Source organism: Oncorhynchus mykiss, chromosome 16 (assembly GCF_013265735.2).
Source record: "Oncorhynchus mykiss isolate Arlee chromosome 16, USDA_OmykA_1.1, whole genome shotgun sequence".
Classification (NCBI taxonomy): Eukaryota; Metazoa; Chordata; class Actinopteri; order Salmoniformes; family Salmonidae; genus Oncorhynchus; species Oncorhynchus mykiss.
In genome coordinates, this window is record NC_048580.1 from 21,671,385 (window position 1) to 21,690,510 (window position 19,126).

General features: G+C 46.2%; 1 protein-coding gene across 2 annotated transcripts in view; it reads right to left on the minus strand.

Annotated features, from left to right (window-relative positions):
- capn15 (calpain 15) overlaps window positions 1-19,126 on the minus strand; it is an 84,446-nt gene that overhangs the window by 30,784 nt on the left and 34,536 nt on the right. For both annotated transcript variants that reach the window (XM_036946491.1, XM_036946490.1), the window contains exon 2: window positions 7,819-9,508. In XM_036946491.1, coding sequence (XP_036802386.1) covers window positions 7,819-9,486 — 1,668 coding nt within the window. In that variant the 5' untranslated portion in view covers window positions 9,487-9,508. The remainder of the gene's footprint in view (window positions 1-7,818; window positions 9,509-19,126) is intronic.

Sequence of the window (19,126 nt, forward strand, 5' to 3'; positions counted from 1 at the left end):
GTTTCAAATGGTATCTACAAGTTAAATAACACATACTCTATGTTGGATTCAGCTAAAAATAGACCATACATATAGGCCTAGGGTTTGAAATGGTATCTACAAGTTAAATAACACATACACTCTATGTTGGATTCAGCTAAAAATAGACCGTACATATAGGCCTAGGGTTTCAAATGGTATCTACAAGTTAAATAACACATACACTGTATGTTGGATTCAGCTAAAAATAGACCATACATATAGGCCTAGGGTTTCAAATGGTATCTACAAGTTAAATAACACATACACTGTATGTTGGATTCAGCTAAAAATAGACCGTACATATAGGCCTAGGGTTTCAAATGGTATCTACAAGTTAAATAACACATACACTCTATGTTGGATTCAGCTAAAAATAGACCGTACATATAGGCCTAGGGTTTCAAATGGTATCTACAAGTTAAATAACACATACACTCTATGTTGGATTCAGCTAAAAATAGACCATACATATAGGCCTAGGGTTTCAAATGGTATCTACAAGTTAAATAACACATACACTCTATGTTGGATTCAGCTAAAAATAGACCGTACATATAGGCCTAGGGTTTCAAATGGTATCTACAAGTTAAATAACACATACACTATGTTGGATTCAGCTAAAAATAGACCGTACATATAGGCCTAGGGTTTCAAATGGTATCTACAAGTTAAATAACACATACACTCTATGTTGGATTCAGCTAAAAATAGACCATACATATAGGCCTAGGGTTTCAAATGGTATCTACAAGTTAAATAACACATACACTCTATGTTGGATTCAGCTAAAAATAGACCGTACATATAGGCCTAGGGTTTCAAATGGTATCTACAAGTTAAATAACACATACACTCTATGTTGGATTCAGCTAACAATAGACCGTACATATAGGCCTAGGGTTTCAAATGGTATCTACAAGTTAAATAACACATACACTGTATGTTGGATTCAGCTAAAAATAGACCGTACATATAGGCCTAGGGTTTCAAATGGTATCTACAAGTTAAATAACACATACACTCTATGTTGGATTCAGCTAAAAATAGACCGTACATATAGGCCTAGGGTTTCAAATGGTATCTACAAGTTAAATAACACATACACTGTATGTTGTATTCAGCTAAAAATAGACCGTACATATAGGCCTAGGTTTTCAAATGGTATCTACAAGTTAAATAACACATACACTATGTTGGATTCAGCTAAAAATAGACCGTACATATAGGCCTAGGGTTTCAAATGGTATCTACAAGTTAAATAACACATACACTGTATGTTGTATTCAGCTAAAAATAGACCGTACATATAGGCCTAGGTTTTCAAATGGTATCTACAAGTTAAATAACACATACACTGTATGTTGTATTCAGCTAAAAATAGACCATACATATAGGCCTAGGTTTTCAAATGGTATCTACAAGTTAAATAACACATACACTGTATGTTGGATTCAGCTAAAAATAGACCATACATATAGGCCTAGGTTTTCAAATGGTATCTACAAGTTAAATAACACATACACTGTATGTTGGATTCAGCTAAAAATAGACCATACATATAGGCCTAGGGTTTCAAATGGTATCTACAAGTTAAATAACACATACACTGTATGTTGGATTCAGCTAAAAATAGACCATACATATAGGCCTAGGGTTTCAAATGGTATCTACAAGTTAAATAACACATACACTGTATGTTGGATTCAGCTAAAAATAGACCATACATATAGGCCTAGGGTTTCAAATGGTATCTACAAGTTAAATAACACATACACTGTATGTTGGATTCAGCTAAAAATAGACCGTACATATAGGCCTAGGGTTTCAAATGGTATCTACAAGTTAAATAACACATACACTGTATGTTGGATTCAGCTAAAAATAGACCATACATATAGGCCTAGGGTTTCAAATGGTATCTACAAGTTAAATAACACATACACTGTATGTTGGATTCAGCTAAAAATAGACCGTACATATAGGCCTAGGGTTTCAAATGGTATCTACAAGTTAAATAACACATACACTGTATGTTGGATTCAGCTAAAAATAGACCATACATATAGGCCTAGGGTTTCAAATGGTATCTACAAGTTAAATAACACATACACTGTATGTTGGATTCAGCTAAAAATAGATCATACATATAGGCCTAGGGTTTCAAGCTTTGGTTGATTTCAAAAGTTAATAACACATCTGTTGAATTCACATCTCCAGGTCAGGTTAAAAATCGAAGTTAAGGAATAGGATTTAATCAAATCAAACTGTATTTAAAGTGCATTTAAAGTTTGATGTGATTAAGTCCCATTCTTTAACTTCAACTTTTTTGTTGTTGAAATGGAGACGTGACTCCAACATACCAATGACTAATTTGTAGACAAACTGGTATTAAAGCCAGACGGTGTGGCACAGATGGAGCTAACCAAGCAGAAGATACATCTCCTTCAAAATGTTGATATATTTGGTTTCGTTGTCAACCAAACTCAATTCAATATTACTTTTGTAAAACAGTCAAATAGCCCGTGAAAGCTAGCGTAGCAGTATTCATTCAACCTTAAAATGAGCAACACGCCCATGGCCACATTTTGAGGTTACTGTAACAATAAATGTCCTATTTAAATCATAGAAAGCGTGCTTGTTCAGGGTCGCAGGTCTGTGGAAACCTTCATAATTGCTATAATAACCGCCGCAGAATCTCCAACGGCGTTGATCACTTGCACCATGTACTTTAAAATGTAATCTCAACTGCAATCCAGGTCATTTGGTTGTGCTATTAGACGAAGCACAGTAATAGCGCATGAAGTTATTGTATAAACAAACAAAAAATGTCTGACATTGTATTCCCCTTTGAACTGTGTTATGCTATGAAAATGTTTGAAAGCGCAGTGATAACACATTTGGGAATTCAACAGTCTTTTTGAGTGGGTGAAAATAGGCGGGAATCTCATTGATCAACGTATCTCAAATATGACCCAGTTCCCCACGTTGAAAAGACGTGGTGTGCCCAGTGGGTTGGGACTATTTCTTAACAGTGTACTGACACGTTTTTTTTTCTCTATTACTTAAAACCTCAAGTAATAGATTATGGAGGGACAATGTCTATCTGGATGGATGTCTTTGTCCTTATACTGTCTAAATACCATCTTTAATTCACTCTCATATAGCTTCCGTTCTTGATCTACTTGTCGGTGACAACTCCTTAATGAAATAATGGCTAGGCAGTGTTGGAAAATGTAGGCAATTGTCATACTTGAGTAAAAGTAAAAATACCTTCATAGAAAATGACTCAAGTAAAAGTGAAAGTAACCCAGAAAAACCCTACTTGAGTAAAAGTCTAAAAGTATTTGATTTTAAATATACTCAAGTATCAAAAGTAGACGTAACTGCTAAAATATACTTCAGTATCAAAAGTAAAAGTATAAACGATTTCAAATTCCTTATATCAAGCAAACCAGACTGCACAATATTCTAGTTTTATTTTTTATTTTTTTAATCTACAGATAGCCAGGGGCACAGTCCAACACTCAGACATAATTTACAAATAAGTGTGTAAATTGGACCAATTATTTTTTACACCACTGTGGCTAGGAGATATGCCTCTACAATGTTGTGGTCATCTAAGCACTCTTCGGAGTGGTCTGACGACTCCTGGTGGTCCCTGTCCCCAGTCCACCTGGTCGTGCTGCTGATCCAGTTCTGCCTGCGGCTATGGAACCCTGACCTGTTTCACGTGCTACCTTGTCTCTCTCGCGCTCTCGTCGCTAACCGGGAAGTTCCATGGCATAAATCCGCTAAAGAAGGGTCGGAACCCAATGTAAAGCTGTGATGCCTCACAACATGTCAAACAAATCAAATGCCTTGCTTGGGCGGAGCTCCAAAGGTGCTCACCAGATTATTGCCATAGGAGCCAAAGTTAATAAAACAAGCACTGCTGACTAAAAAACAAACATTTTAGAACGTTCTCTGTTATTTCGAGATGAGCTAAAGCTGCGGCAAGAGGAGGGAAATGGATGTTGCCTATCATGTTTAGCCAATCAGGTTGCAGCAGTCTGTTCTTTTACCCCTGGTCAATCAAATAAAAAAGACTGCTGCAACCTGATTGGCTCAATGTGATGCGCAACATCCGGGACTAGCATTAGCTACTCTAACATGGTGTTTCATAAAGAATGTATACATATTGTCCCCTGTTTTCTTCCGCCATCTCATCCATTAAATAGAGTTAAAGACATTCTGCGGTCCATTTGTATACATTTGTAGCCAGTAGTTCTGAAAGCAGCGCTCACGATCCAAAAGTGGTCTCTGAAAATTTCGTACTACGTCACATTTGTGCACCTCACCTCGCTCTCGGACGTGCCTCTTTGCTAGCTGTCACTCGAGTGGCTGAAGCTCATTGGTTGAACTCAAATTGCTAGGGGGCTGGATCACGTGGGGGATAATGTGCAGAAAATGGGGCCGCACAGCTTCCAGATAAACGGTCGCTTTAAAAACTAGGGATTTTGTGGCTGAGGTAAGACTGTAATTCTGCTCATAGATTGTAAACGTATGAACTACACATTAACACATCCAGCCCAAACCGGGAGGTTTAAATAATAATTAGCAGTCACCAAAGTTCCGGAGCATGTCTTTAAGGAGGAAAATGACACCTCTTGCAGCCTAAATGAAGAACGTTTTATGTACAAACCGGCCCATGGGGGGATACGAATGTATAGCTGGCTGCATGGATTCCCTTTGGACGGTAAAATGAAATGACTCAATATCGCCATCTGCCAGCCTTTGGACTACATACACGACAACTCTCAAATATGTCCTACCTAGACGGAAAACAGTGATGCACATGCCTGTAGAAGAGTCCACCTTCTACAGGCATGTGGGGAGAGGGTTGAAATGTAACATCCAATCAAAATCCCAGTGGACCATTCAAACCGTTTTTGCAAGACAAAATTCTCCAGCGACGTGATTTTGAAGGTACGGGAGCGCGAGCCTACACCTTCTATAACCACTGTGGTTATTATTTGACCCTGCTGGTTACCTCTGAATGCACTCTTTTAATCTCCACCTGGCACAGCCAAAAGAGGACTGGCCATCCCTCGGAGCCTGGTTCCCCTCTAGGTTTCCTCCTAGCTTCTTGCCTTTCTAGTGAGTTTTTCCTAGCCGCTGTGCTTCTACATCTGCATTGCTTGCTGTTTGGGGTTTTAGACTGGCTTTCTGTACAGCACTTTGTGACAACAGCTGATGTAAAAAAGGGCTTCATAAAATACGTCATTTGAAGGTATTTTAGCATCTCTTGTGAGGCTGAGGCAGTCATGAGGCACCCTGGGGGAGATAGATTCACTGCACGGGGGGGAGAGTGTGCTTAGCCGACTCCACCCTCCCTAAACTAAGCTGTGCCGCTCGATGCTCCCGCTGATTACATTTGCTTTAGGGAAGCGGATAATTGCTGCTACTCTACTCCCCCGTTTCTAAAAATAAAATGCCCCGTGTTCACCTTAGCGTGCACATGGGTAGCACCACAGCCGCAAAGGAGAAAAGGAGGGGGGGTATGGTGCACAGGGGGATAGAAGTGAGGAGAGGGGGAAGAGAGAAGGGGAGAACGGTAGCACCGGGGACAGAAGGGAATAGAGGAGAGGGGGAAGAGAGAAGGGGGGAATGGGAAGAGAGGAGGACGACGGTGGATGGGATATTGGGAGTGAGGGATGAAAGAGTAGAGATGAAGGGATACATTTAGTCTAGGTGTTCAAGAGGAGGAGACGAGAGACTCTCCAACATCCTTCCTGTATAAGCCGGCTTCCCACCCACTCTCCCCAAAGGTGAACCCGCAACTCGCAGAGCAGCATTTGACATAAATAATGCATGGTAGAGCCAACGTTGTACCATTGTAAAAATGACACGATACCATCCACATGGAATGAAATGCATACGTGTGAGTGACAACGTTCCTGTATCAGTTTAAATGTACCCCCCATTTTCTTGCTTATGACAAAGAGCGTGGGCAAACATGATGAAATTCGGTGGCTTTTTAAAATCCAGATTCCATGTTGTCGAGATAAAGCAAACTTTAAAAAGTCAAAAAGTGAGGCATCTTCCTTCTCTACCTCTCCCTCGGGATAGTCCTATGTCCCCTCACCCAGTGTGTTTTATACACTGCCAAACAAATAGCGGACTACCAACCATTATGTGGCTGGCTACTTAATTGACTAATACATTTTTTCAGGCCAAACATTTTGCTGGGGGGCGTGCCCCCCCCCCCCAAACAGTTCACCCAAACAGGCGGTTGCCACGGGTTACATCAAGCTGGCTACGAGACCAACCACTCCAAAGGCAAATCAAAATCAGACCAATCAAAACGCTTTGCGCTCGAGTACTGAACCAAAATGACCCGTTGGGTCTTTTAGTATTTAAAGATGATCACGAGGGGTGGGGCAAAGGGACGTCACTCTACATTAGGTGTTTTAATCTGGAGATTAGTTTGTAATTACAAAGGGTAATTAGGGTTTCTCCATTAAGAAAAGACTGACATTTATGCTGGTTAATGAAAATTCATTGTTTCTTGATGGGGGTCAGCGTCATTATGGTTAGAGAATCTAAGCTTCTCTTAGCCATTTCAGAACTTTCTAACCTCTTGTAATCTTGCAATAGTTTATCAAAATGGTTATTTCTAAGTTTACTTTGAAAAAATGTCAATATAAATGTAATTGTACAGACTGAGGTTGATTTGTATGCATTGACTGACGCCATTGCAAAAAAACACATTTCACTGTTTCAATTTATCACCTCTTAAATAAAACATGTATTATGATTCACGTCTCCTTGTGTGACTGAAAACAGACTGGCAGTGTCTGTGTGAGAGAAAGAAAAGCCAGAGAGACTTTATGCAGATCAGAAAGTGTTCCCGGGGCAGCATGGCGTATTAGCGTAGACACTGATCTCCAGTCAGTTTAGCATTTACCCCACTAATGGTTAAGGTTAGGATTGTGGGAGGGGAAGCTGATCCTAAATGTGTATAGCTCACTTAAAAACACCTGCCTGGACGTGATCGAGAGATCCTTATGGGCTTGATAACCCTCTTGCGCCACACATATTGCAATGATAAATATGATACACACAGACTCTGGGCTTGCGAGCAACTTACTCACGGACAAACAAAGCCCTTTCACGTTGGAGCATTTTTAAGACAAACAACCACTAATTAGAAACCATTATGAGATGTGAAGAAAAAAAAAAAAGTCTTCTGACTCGGGCGATTTGTCCTGGTTTCAGAATGACTATTTGGGATAAACAGAGATGTTCGGGACTGCCGGTGTAACCAAGGGACAAACGTTCACCCCGTGCCCCATTAAAAATCAACTAATGAGCAGACAGAAACTACGACAACAAAAGCCTATTAGGGTCTCTTGGCAGCGTCTTTAAAAAAACGAGGCAGATCGGCGTTGCCTGCTAATCACTGGAACCATGGTAAAGTAGCCGGAGAATTAGAAGGCTGTATTGTGCCGCTTGGCAGTTCACAGTTGCAGTGTGACGCATATAAAACGTCCCGACTGCATTTATTATTCATGGCACCATGAAATATGCTCTTTGGGAAACTCGTTGACTGTTCATCTCTCCTGAAAGTGATGCTGACGTGACAGTTTCAAACTCTTTGGAAACTGATGTAAGTTGCTCGGGTATGATGTCAGTTCTCTTGACACGTGCTCTTTAAAAAAGACACTATTAGCTTTTGAAAAGCATAAACACAATCCATTTCCCAACCCCCCCCCCCCCCCCCCCCCCCCCCCCCCCCGGGTTCCCAGAGTGACTTACCTCTCGACAGAAGGTGGTGATGTTCTCCCAGAGTTCCTTGGCTTCGCCCTCGTCGTTGCGCCGCCGTGCCTCCACGTGCATGCTCTCCCTCCTCTTCAGTGGCTTGGCCACCTTGCGCAGCGTCAGGTACTGCTGGGCCGTGTGGCATGCCGCACAGTTCTTAGACTTGACGTCGTTGAGCAGAGTGCACGCCGGACAGCCCCACTGCTTCTCCTGCAGTAGCGTGCACGAGGAAGAGGAGGACGAGGAGGACGAGGAAGAGGAGGAGGTGTTGGTGGCCGAGGGCGAGGGGTAGACCCGGGCTTGTTTCCGGGCCTTGTGTCCAGAAGACGATGAGGAGGAGGCTGAGGAGCAGGAGCAGGGGCCGGGGAGACCGCAGTGCGGGCAGCAGCGAGAGCTAGGCTCCTGGAAGCCATGCAGCTTGGAGGAACCGCAGGCCGAGCACTTGGCCACCCCGGTGGGGTTGCGGAGGGTACATTTGGAGCAGGCCCAGGTGCTGAAGTCCGGACTGGAGGGGCTGGCCGGAGTGAAGCGCACCGTCTCGCAGCCCACCAGGTCGATGAGGTCGGCACCGGCCCGCGACGAGCGACATGCCTCGCACTTGGACGAGCCGCTAAGGTTGGGCAAGGAGCATCCGGGGCACTTCCAAGTGGGGGGCGATGTAACAGGGGCGTGGGAGGTGTGATGGGGGTGGGGGCCATCCTCCTCCTCCAGGATGCTGAGGCGCTTGCTGGGGAAGGAAGGCTCCTGAGGCTGGGCTTGCTTAGGCTTGGCAGGGCGGAGGGGAGGGCAGGGCGGAGGGGGCGCGTAGGCCGTGGAGGGCGAAGTGGGGCTGGGGGCGTTGAGGTTAGGGTTGGGTGTCCGCCCTGGCGGGGGCACCTCTCTCCTGCTGCGGGGCACTGGGTTGTTCTGGAGAGAAGAGAAGGGCGTGAAAGGGGAGGAGAGTGGCGTAGGGGGCAAGTTGGTGTCGGGGGGCTCCTGGGGTTCGCAGGGGGCGGCTGCGGGGGGCGAGTCGTCTGTTAAGTCTATGAGGAGTGGAGGGGCTGAGGCCCCTGCTACGTGGACGGGAAACCCTAGCACGGGCGTGCGAACCTCGGGCACCACCAGCGCCTCGGGTGGGATCTTGGGCAGCGACAGTTTCCTTGGTCCCCCGCAGGCCGAACACGACAATGCAACAGGAGTATTATGAAGCGTGCATCGCGGACACGCCCAGCCTGAGTGGTGGTGCTGCTGCCCCTCGGGTCCACCTGGGCCGCTCAGGCCCCCCACTTCCCCGTTGCTCTCCGACCTCCTCAGCGCCTCCTCCTTGGCCGGCTGCTGCCCGCGAGGCTCCAGGAGAACCATGGGAGTCATGACTGGCGCCGGAGGCTGCGGCGGCGGGGGCAGGAAGCCGTTAGTGGTGGCGGCCATGGTTGTGGTCGGCGTGGGGGTGCCCAACGAGGGTCCGAAGCCACAGACGGTGCAGGCGCCGGAGCCCTGGGGGTTGTTGAGGGTGCAGCGGGGGCAGGCCCAGCGTTGCTGCTCCTCGGTGCTGCTCAGCCTCAGGATCTGGTTGAGGTCGGGTTTCTGGCGTGGCGCCTCGCAGATGGAGCAGCGCGGCGCGACCCCCGAGTTTAGGAAGGTGCAGCGGCCGCACGACCACTCGCTGCCTTGAACTGCCGCCGCCATGGAGCCCGGGGACTGAGAGTGGCTGTATGAAAGAAAGACAGAAAGAGAGAGAAGAGGAGGACAAGTGGGAGATGGGGAGCAGAAGTTAAAAGGGAAGTTTTGGATAAGTGAGGGGGTGAGGAGAGAAGATGGAAAGAGAGGGGGGGGGGGGGGGGGGGGAGAGAGAGATTAGCCAGTGCAGTGGAATCAAAATCTCCCTCTTCGGGGAATTGAGGGCAGTAAATCCATGCACAATGCCCATGTGATGAGAGGAGCCAGCCAGAGAGCCAGCCAGCCAGTCAGACAGACGAAGCTGCCGCTAGTACTACGACGGGAGAATACGGAGTGAATCCTCTCACAAACATATACAATTCTCTCAGAACCATCCACCTGACTGACACTTATCGGAATGGAAAAAAGCCGGGACCTTCTGATCTAACACCTCCCATCATCCTCTCTCTGGTCAATGTTAATGGAGAGGACAGGAGCGGCGTGTCAAATAGAGTACAAGTCAGGATCAAAGCGAAAAAATTATTTCCAAATGGGCACTGACGGTTCTGTGTTAGCATTTAAGATTGGGGCTTTGGGCCTTCTGATATGAAGAAGAACTTCTGATCCAGGTTTATCCTCCTGGATCAAGATCCCTGTTGCCTAAATTGTTTTGTGCATTAAAAAAAAGCACCCCTTGTGTACACTTCCGGTAATACAGTATACCCCGGTATGGTACAGAAAGGGTATAACGTCTGAAAACCTGGATACCACCCAAACCTAACTAGAATAACTAGTATGTGTTCAAACGAGGATAGCATGTCCTAACTAGAATCATGTAGATGTGTTCATACGGCCCGTCCTAGGGGACTAGCACTGTTGGCCACCTCTAGACTGTGCCCAGGCTGTTGGAGGGACTGTGGGGCCCCTGGGGACACTCGACATGGGGTGCCGTTCGAGCGGGGCCCATAAATGCCACTGTCACTCAAAGCGCTCATGTGTGAACACTGCAACAGGGAGAGAAATGGACAAAGTGCTAAGAGCAAATGCCACTATCACCACGCCAAACTGCCCCGGCTGCCCCATTGGCTAGCATATCATCAGCTGACCCAGTGGTTCTCGAACCTCTCCCCGGGGACTCCCAGTCGTTCCATGCATTTGATCTATTCCAGAGCTGGCACACCTGATGTTTAAACGTGTCAACTAATCATCAAGCCTTTGGCTAGTTGAATCAGGTGAACTAGTTCAAAGCAACAACTCAATTGTGAAATGTCTGGGAGTCCCCGAGGAGAGGTTTGAGAACCACTGACCTGACTCCGGCGCTCGCTGGCCCCGAGAACATCTATGACTATTAATAATACAGCATTTATAGTGTTGCACGGTATACTGGTACCACGGTAATATAACAGCACCAAAACGTCACAATACTTATGATACCAACATTTTAGAACACTGTACCTTCAGTACCATTTTATATGATACTACCATATTTTTCAGCCCTTACCGATCGAAAGAAACTGCTGGCTCCTGTTATAAAAGGTTTATAAAGGCAGTTTTGTTTAAACATTTTGTTGAATTTAAGCAAAAGCCACCAGCCTCTTGTATGCGCAGGTCCAATAATATCTACTTGACTTTCATGCACATATCAGGTGTGGCAGCTGTAATCAGCCAGCCGCATCCACTACCAGCCCTCAACAAACCTGCTTCTCTCCACATCCCGTACTAGCCCTTATTCACCTGCTTCTTTATGCAACCCCTACTAGCCCTTATTCACCTGCTTCTCTATGCATCCCCAACTAGCCCTCACTCACCTGCTTCTCTATGCATCCCTTCCTAGCCCTCACTCACTCACATGCATCTCTCTGCATCCACAAATAGCCCTCAATCACTCATCTGCTTCTCTCCGCAACCCCTACTAGCCCACACTCACTCACCTGCTTCTCTATGCATCCCCTACTAGCCCTAACTCACTCACCTGCTTCTCTCCGCATCCCTACCAGCCCTCACTCACTCACCTGCTTCTCTATGCATCCCCTACTAGCCCTAACTCACTCACCTGCTTCTCTCCGCATCCCTACCAGCCCTCACTCACTCACCTGCTTCTCTATTCATCCCCTACCAGCCCTCACTAACTCACCTGCTTCTCTATGCATCCCCTACTAGCCCTCACTCACCTGCATCCCCTACTAGCCCTCACTCACCTGCTTCTCTCCGCATCCCTACCAGCCCTCACTCACTCACCTGCTTCTCTATTCATCCCCTACCAGCCCTCACTAACTCACCTGCTTCTCTATGCATCCCCTACTAGCCCTCACTCACCTGCATCCCCTACTAGCCCTCACTCACCTGCTGCTCTATGCATCCACTACTAGCCCTCACTCCCCTGGTTCTCTATGCATCCCCTACTAGCCCTCACTCCCCTGCTTCTCTATGCATCCCCTACTAGCCCTCACTCCCCTGCTTCTCTATGCATCCCCTACTAGCCCTCACTCCACTGCTTCTCTCCGCATTCCCTACTAGCCCTCACTCCACTGCTTTTCTCCACATCCCCTACTAGCCCTCACTCCCCTGCTTCTCTATGCATCCCCTACTAGCCCTCACTCTCCTGCTTCGCTATGCATCCCCTACTAGCCCTCACTCCCCTGCTTCTCTATGCATCCCCTACTAGCCCTCACTCTCCTGCTTCTCTATGCATCCCCAACTAGCCCTCACTCACCTGCTTCTCTATGCATCCCTTCCTAGCCCTCACTCACTCACATGCATCTCTCTGCATCCACAAATAGCCCTCAATCACTCATCTGCTTCTCTCCGCAACCCCTACTAGCCCACACTCACTCACCTGCTTCTCTATGCATCCCCTACTAGCCCTAACTCACTCACCTGCTTCTCTCCGCATCCCTACCAGCCCTCACTCACTCACCTGCTTCTCTATGCATCCCCTACTAGCCCTAACTCACTCACCTGCTTCTCTCCGCATCCCTACCAGCCCTCACTCACTCACCTGCTTCTCTATTCATCCCCTACCAGCCCTCACTAACTCACCTGCTTCTCTATGCATCCCCTACTAGCCCTCACTCACCTGCATCCCCTACTAGCCCTCACTCACCTGCTTCTCTCCGCATCCCTACCAGCCCTCACTCACTCACCTGCTTCTCTATTCATCCCCTACCAGCCCTCACTCACCTGCATCCCCTACTAGCCCTCACTCACCTGCTGCTCTATGCATCCACTACTAGCCCTCACTCCCCTGGTTCTCTATGCATCCCCTACTAGCCCTCACTCCCCTGCTTCTCTATGCATCCCCTACTAGCCCTCACTCCCCTGCTTCTCTATGCATCCCCTACTAGCCCTCACTCCACTGCTTCTCTCCGCATTCCCTACTAGCCCTCACTCCACTGCTTTTCTCCACATCCCCTACTAGCCCTCACTCCCCTGCTTCTCTATGCATCCCCTACTAGCCCTCACTCTCCTGCTTCGCTATGCATCCCCTACTAGCCCTCACTCACCTGCTTCTCTATGCATGTCCTACTAGCCCTCACTCACCTGCTTCTCTATGCATCCCCTACTAGCCCTCACTCACCTGCTTCTCTATGCATCCCCTACTAGGCCTCACTCCACTGCTTCTCTATGCATCCCCTACTAGCCCTCACTCCACTGCTTCTCTATGCATCCCCTACTAGGCCTCACTCCACTGCTTCTCTATGCATCCCCTACTAGGCCTCACTCCACTGCTTCTCTATGCATCCCCTACTAGGCCTCACTCCACTGCTTCTCTATGCATCCCCTACTAGCCCTCACTCCACTGCTTCTCTATGCATCCCCTACTAGGCCTCACTCCACTGCTTCTCTATGCATCCCCTACTAGGCCTCACTCCACTGCTTCTCTCCGCATCTCTTACTAGCCTTCACTCCGTCTGCTCTTCATGCGCATCTTTTCCTCCATCAGTTAAAAAAATAGATAATTTAGCAGTAATGGCGAGCGGGGCTGCAGACCCAGACGAGTCTTCTGTTGTTATATTTGTACATGTGTTACATAGGAGCTGCGCGCAACGCGAGCAATGTTAATAGATGCTATAATTTCATCGCCTGTTGTAAACAAGAGCACTGACCAGTTTGTGTAGACTTTGCAAGTTCACTGTCGTGCAGCCTCTAAGTACTAGAGAGGGAAAGACTTACAGCTTTACAGCACAGAAAACAGCTGGTCTCTACCCTTAACGGTTAAAAGAAATATCACCCATATTACCGGCCTTTTCCCCTCTATCGGGATTCACACGCATGTTTATATTATTTCACAAACCCGTTTAAAACAAATCCCAGACTGCTAATTATTAGTTTGATAAACAACTTTTTACAAATATGAGCAAATCAGCCATTCTATGCAGTGTGAAGTTAAATTCAACGTGCTGTATTGAGTAGAAGTGTGAATTTCAGTGACAGGTTTTTAGAGAACGTTTAGAAAATAGGAACAAGTGTCTGGGCGAAGGGGCGAACAGGATGCTAAGCCATTGTTTATTTTTTAATGTTCACCGTTAAATCGCGATACTACTCGGTATCATGATACTTGGCCTGGTACATATCATTTGTAAAATGTTGGTATGGTGACAACACTACAGCGTTATACATTTTCAATGCACGGTCCAGTGGTGTTATACAGTAGGAAAATACATCCATCTCGCCCATCTTACACAGACAACCTGTGTAAAAGTGTAGTAGAATTGACTGGAGGCTACATACTTTCACATTTCCAATGAAACGGAGCCTATGGCGGTACAGAAACAACAGCGTATGTCCGATTCGGTTCTTTGTGATGATCATTGTAAAATGCACATGAAGCGGAACTGACTGTAGGCTACATCCTTAGAGGTGTGTATCTTCCCTTTTTAAGACGATTCTGTGCACTCCTTTGAAAAGCACTGCGAGTTTATATTCCTTGTACTGTGTGTTTTATGCAATAGGGGAATATGAAAAACCTTCTCTCTTTAAGATTGACAGCCATTGGACTGGCCCGGGTAGATCCCACTGCTGTACTACAGCTCCACTGAAAACACCATGTGTCCTGGCCAGCTCATTGTCCTTAGTTCAACTCCATTAAACCCTTTCAGGGCAGGGACACAGCTTAAAAACCCAAGGGGTCCTTTTAGAGACCGCTCTCTCTCTCTCTCTCGCTCTACTCCTGTTCTAGCCATGGGTCCCAGAGGTTAGAGAAGGGTCATTTTAAGCTGGGGAGGAAGTGGGAGAGGAGGAGTGACAAGAGGGTGGAGTGCAAATGCTGCTGTCGTGCTGTGTGTGTGTCCACTAGTAGCCTGGGGCAGCGTGATGGGGAGGAAGTCACATCGCTTTGTGTCAGACGCCATTAGTGATCAGCTCTCAGCACTCTACTCACCAACAGGGAATGGACTTAGTTACTACCCGGAAAGTATTTCTTTCTCGTTTTTGTAACCTTTATTTAATGGAAAGTTAACCCTCCAAACACAGAAAGAAGTTAGGAAAACGCTGGCCTTGGAGCCGAGTAAAAGAGAGCCTGATTAAGTCATCTTAACCATAAGAACACTACCCGCCAGGAAGACAGTACCTGAAGGCCACTGCGCAAACATTCATCTTTCAAAAAAAAATAAAAAAAAATATGTAGGGGAAGACATTACTAAAATACTAAAGAGGATAAGAGGTTTGGGAAATAGGACCATCTCTAAAAGCACTAGGCTAACTCAGATTGGAGTCCAACTCATATGACCAACATAGTTCTGGGCGAAGGGCACTTTTCCCTAAAACAATGACAGCAGAAACTGGGTTCGTGCTAATCTGTCCTCACATTAGAGGTCTTCATGGGTCCAAAAAGACCACAGGTAGGTCGAGGTAATTTGTAAAGTGAATATGCATAGATATTAAACAGCGAGTACCAGCAGTGTAAAAACAAGGGGGCGGGGGTAGGTGGCCATTTGATTAATTGTTCAGCGGTCTCTTGGTGCTAGACTTGGCGCTCCAGTACTGCTTGCCGTGCGGTAGCAGAGAGAACAGTCTATGACTTGGGTGACTGGAGTCTTTGACAATTTTTGGGGCCTTCCTCTGACACTGCCTAGTAAATAGGTCCTGGATGTCAGGATGTCACTACCCTCTGTAGCGCCTTACGGTCAGATGCCGAACAGCTGCCATACCAGGCGGTGATGCAACTGGTCAGGATGCTCTCGATGGTGCAGCTGTAGAACCTTTTGAGGATCTGGGAACCCATGCCAAATCTTTTCAGTCTCCTAAGAGGGAAAATATGTTGTTGTGCCCTCTTCACGACTGTCTTGGTGTGTTTGGACCATGATAGTTTGTTCGTAATGTGGACACCAAGGAACTTGAAACTCTCAACCCGCTCCACTTCAGTGCCGTCTGTGAGAATGGGGGCCTGTTTCAGCCACACTTGTTGCTGACAGGTGTAGAAAATAGAGCACACAGCCATGCAATCTCCATAGACAAATATTTATCAGTAAGTTGGTCTTACTGAAGAGCTCAGTGACTTTCAACGTGGCACCGTCATAGGATACCCCCTTTCCAACAAGTTAGTAGGTCAAATTTCTGCCATGCTAAAGCTTCTCCAGTCAACTGTAAGGGCTGTTATTGTAAAGTGGAAATGTCAAGGAGCAAAGTGGTAGTCCACACAAGCTCACAGAATGGGACAGACGAGTATTGAAGTACGTAGCATGTACAAATAGTCTGTCCTTGGATGCAATACTCACTATCAAGACTGGAATGGTGTAAAGCTTGCCACCATTGGACTCTGGAACAGTGGAAACGCGTTCTCGAGTGATGAATCACGTTTCACCATCTGGCAGTCCAACGGACGAATCTGGGAATGGTGGATGAACGCTGTCTGCCCCAATGCATAGTGCCAACTGTAAAGTTTGGTGGAGGAGGAATTACGGTCTGGGGCTGTTTTTCCAAGCACCTTAGTTCCAGTGAAGGGATACAATGACATTCTAGATGATTCTGTGCTTCCAACATTGTGGCAACAAAGGGAAGGCCATTCCTGTTTCAGCATGACAATGCCCCCATGAACAAAGTGAGGTCCATACAGAAATTCTTTGTCGAGATTGGTGTGGAAGAACTTGACTGGCCTGCACAGAGCTCTGACATCAAACCCAGTGAATACCTTTGGGACGAATTGGAACACGGACTGTGAGCCAGGCCTAATCGCCCAACATCAGTGGCCGACCTCACTAATGCTCTTGTGGCTGAATGGAAGCAAGTCCTTGTAGCAATGTTCCAGCATCTAGTGGAAAGCCTTCACAGAAGAGTGGAGCCTGTTATAGCAGCTTGACTTTTTCGATATTTTGTTAGGTTACAGCCTTATTCTAAAATTGATTAAATTGTTTTTTCCCCCCACCTCATAAATCTACATACATGACAAAGCACAAACAGGTTTTTGAAATGTTTGCTAATTTATAAATAAAACTGAAATATAACATTTACCTAAGTATTCAGACCCTTTACTCAGTACTTTGTTGAAGCACCTTTGGCAGCGATTACAGCCTGGAGTCTTCTTGGGTATGACGCTACAAGCTTGGCACTCCTGTATTTGGTAATTTTTCCCACTCTTCTCAGTAGATCCTCTCAAGCTCAGTCAGGATGGATTGGGAGCGTCACTGCACAGCTATTTTCAGATCTCTCCAGAGATGTTTGATCGGGTTCAAGTTGGGCTCTGGCTGGGGTACTCAAGGACATTCAGAGACTTGTCCTGAAGCCACTCCTGCATTGTCTTGGCCGTGTGCTTAGGGTCATTATCCTTTGGAAGGTGAACCTTCGCACCAGTCGGAGATCCTGAGCGCTCAGGAGCAGGTTTTCATGAAGGATCTCTCTGTACTTTGCTCCATTCATCTTTGCCTCGACACTGACTAGTCGACTAGTCCCTGCCTCTGAACAACATCCCAACAGCACGATTATGCCACCACCATGCTTCACCATAGCGGTGGTGCCAGGTTTCCTCCAGACGTCACGCTTGGCATTCAGGCCAAAGAGATCAATCTTTGTTTCATCAGACCAGACAATCTTGTTTCTCATGGTCTGACAGTCTTTAGGTACCCTTTGGCAAACTCCATGTACCCTTTAGTGAGAAGTGGCTTCCATCTGGCCATTCTACCATAAAGGCCTGTTGGTGGATTGCTGCAGAGATGGTTGTCCTTCTGGAAGGTTCTCCAATCTCCACAAAGGTACTCTGGAGCCATAGGGTTCATGGTCACCTCCCTGACCAAGGCCCTTCTCCCCCGATCGCTCAGTTTGTCCGGGCGGCCAGCTCTAGCAAGAGTCTTGGTGGTTCCAAACTTCTTCCATTTAAGAAAGATGGAGGTCACTGTGTTCTTGGGGAACTTCAATGCTGCAGAATTATTTTGGTACCCTTCCCCAGATCTGTGCCTCGACACAATCCTGTGTTTTGGAGCTCTATGGACAATCCCTTCGACCTCATGGCTTGGTTTTTGCTCTGACATGCACTGTCAACTGTGGGACTTTATATAGACAGGTGTGTGCCTTTCCAAATCATGTCCAATCAATTTAATTTACCACAGGTAGATAGATACATACACTACCATTCAAAAGTATGGGGTCACTTAGAAATGTCCTTGTTTTTGAAAGAAAAGCACATTTTCTGTCAATTAAAATAACATGAAATTGATAGGATATACAGTGTCAACATGGTTAATGTTGTAAATTACTACAGTAGCTTTTTTATGAAATATCTACATTGGCGTACAGAGGCCCATTATCAGCAACCATCACTCCTGTGTTGTGTTAGCTAATCCAAGGTTATCATATTAAAAGGCTAACTGATCATTAGAAAATCCTTTTCCAATTATGTTAGCACTGCTGAAAACTGTTGTTTGATTAAAGAAGCAATAAAGCTGGCCTTCTTTAGACTAGTTGAGTATCTGGAACATCAGCATTTGTGGATTCGATTACAGGCTCAAAATGGCTAGAAACAAATAACTTTCTTCTTAAACTCGTCAGTCTATTCTTGTTCTGAGAAATTAAGGTTATTCCATGCGAGAAATTGCCAAGAAACTGAAGATCTGGTACAGCGCTGTGTACTACTCCCTTCACAGAACAGTGTAAACTGGCTCTAACCAGAATAGCAAGAGGAGTGGGAGGCCCTGGTGCACAACTGAGCAAGAGGACAAGTACATTATTGTGTCTAGTTTGAGAAACAGACACCTCACAAGTCCTAAACTGCTAGCTTCATTAAATAGTACCCGCAAAACACCAATCTCAACATCAACAGTGAAGAAGCAACTCTGGGATGTTGGCCTTCTAGGCAGATTGCAAAGAAAAAGATTGGCCAATGAAAATAAAAGATTAAGATGGGCAAAATAACACAGACACTCCACAGAGGAACTCTGCCTAGAAGGCCAGCATCCCGGAGTCGCCTCTTCACTGGTGACGTTGAGACTGGTGATTTGCGGGTAATATTTAATGAAGCTGCCAGTTGAGAACGTGTGAGGCGTCAGATGGTGAATGGATGACCTCCACATGTGTAGTTCCCACCGTGAAGCATGGAGGACAAGGTGTGATCGAGCTTTGTTGGTGACACGGTCAGTGATTTATTTAGAATGCAAGGCAAACTTAACTAGCATGGATACTACAGCATTCTACAGTGATAAGCCATCCCATCTGGTTAGCGCTTAGTGGTACTGTCATTTGT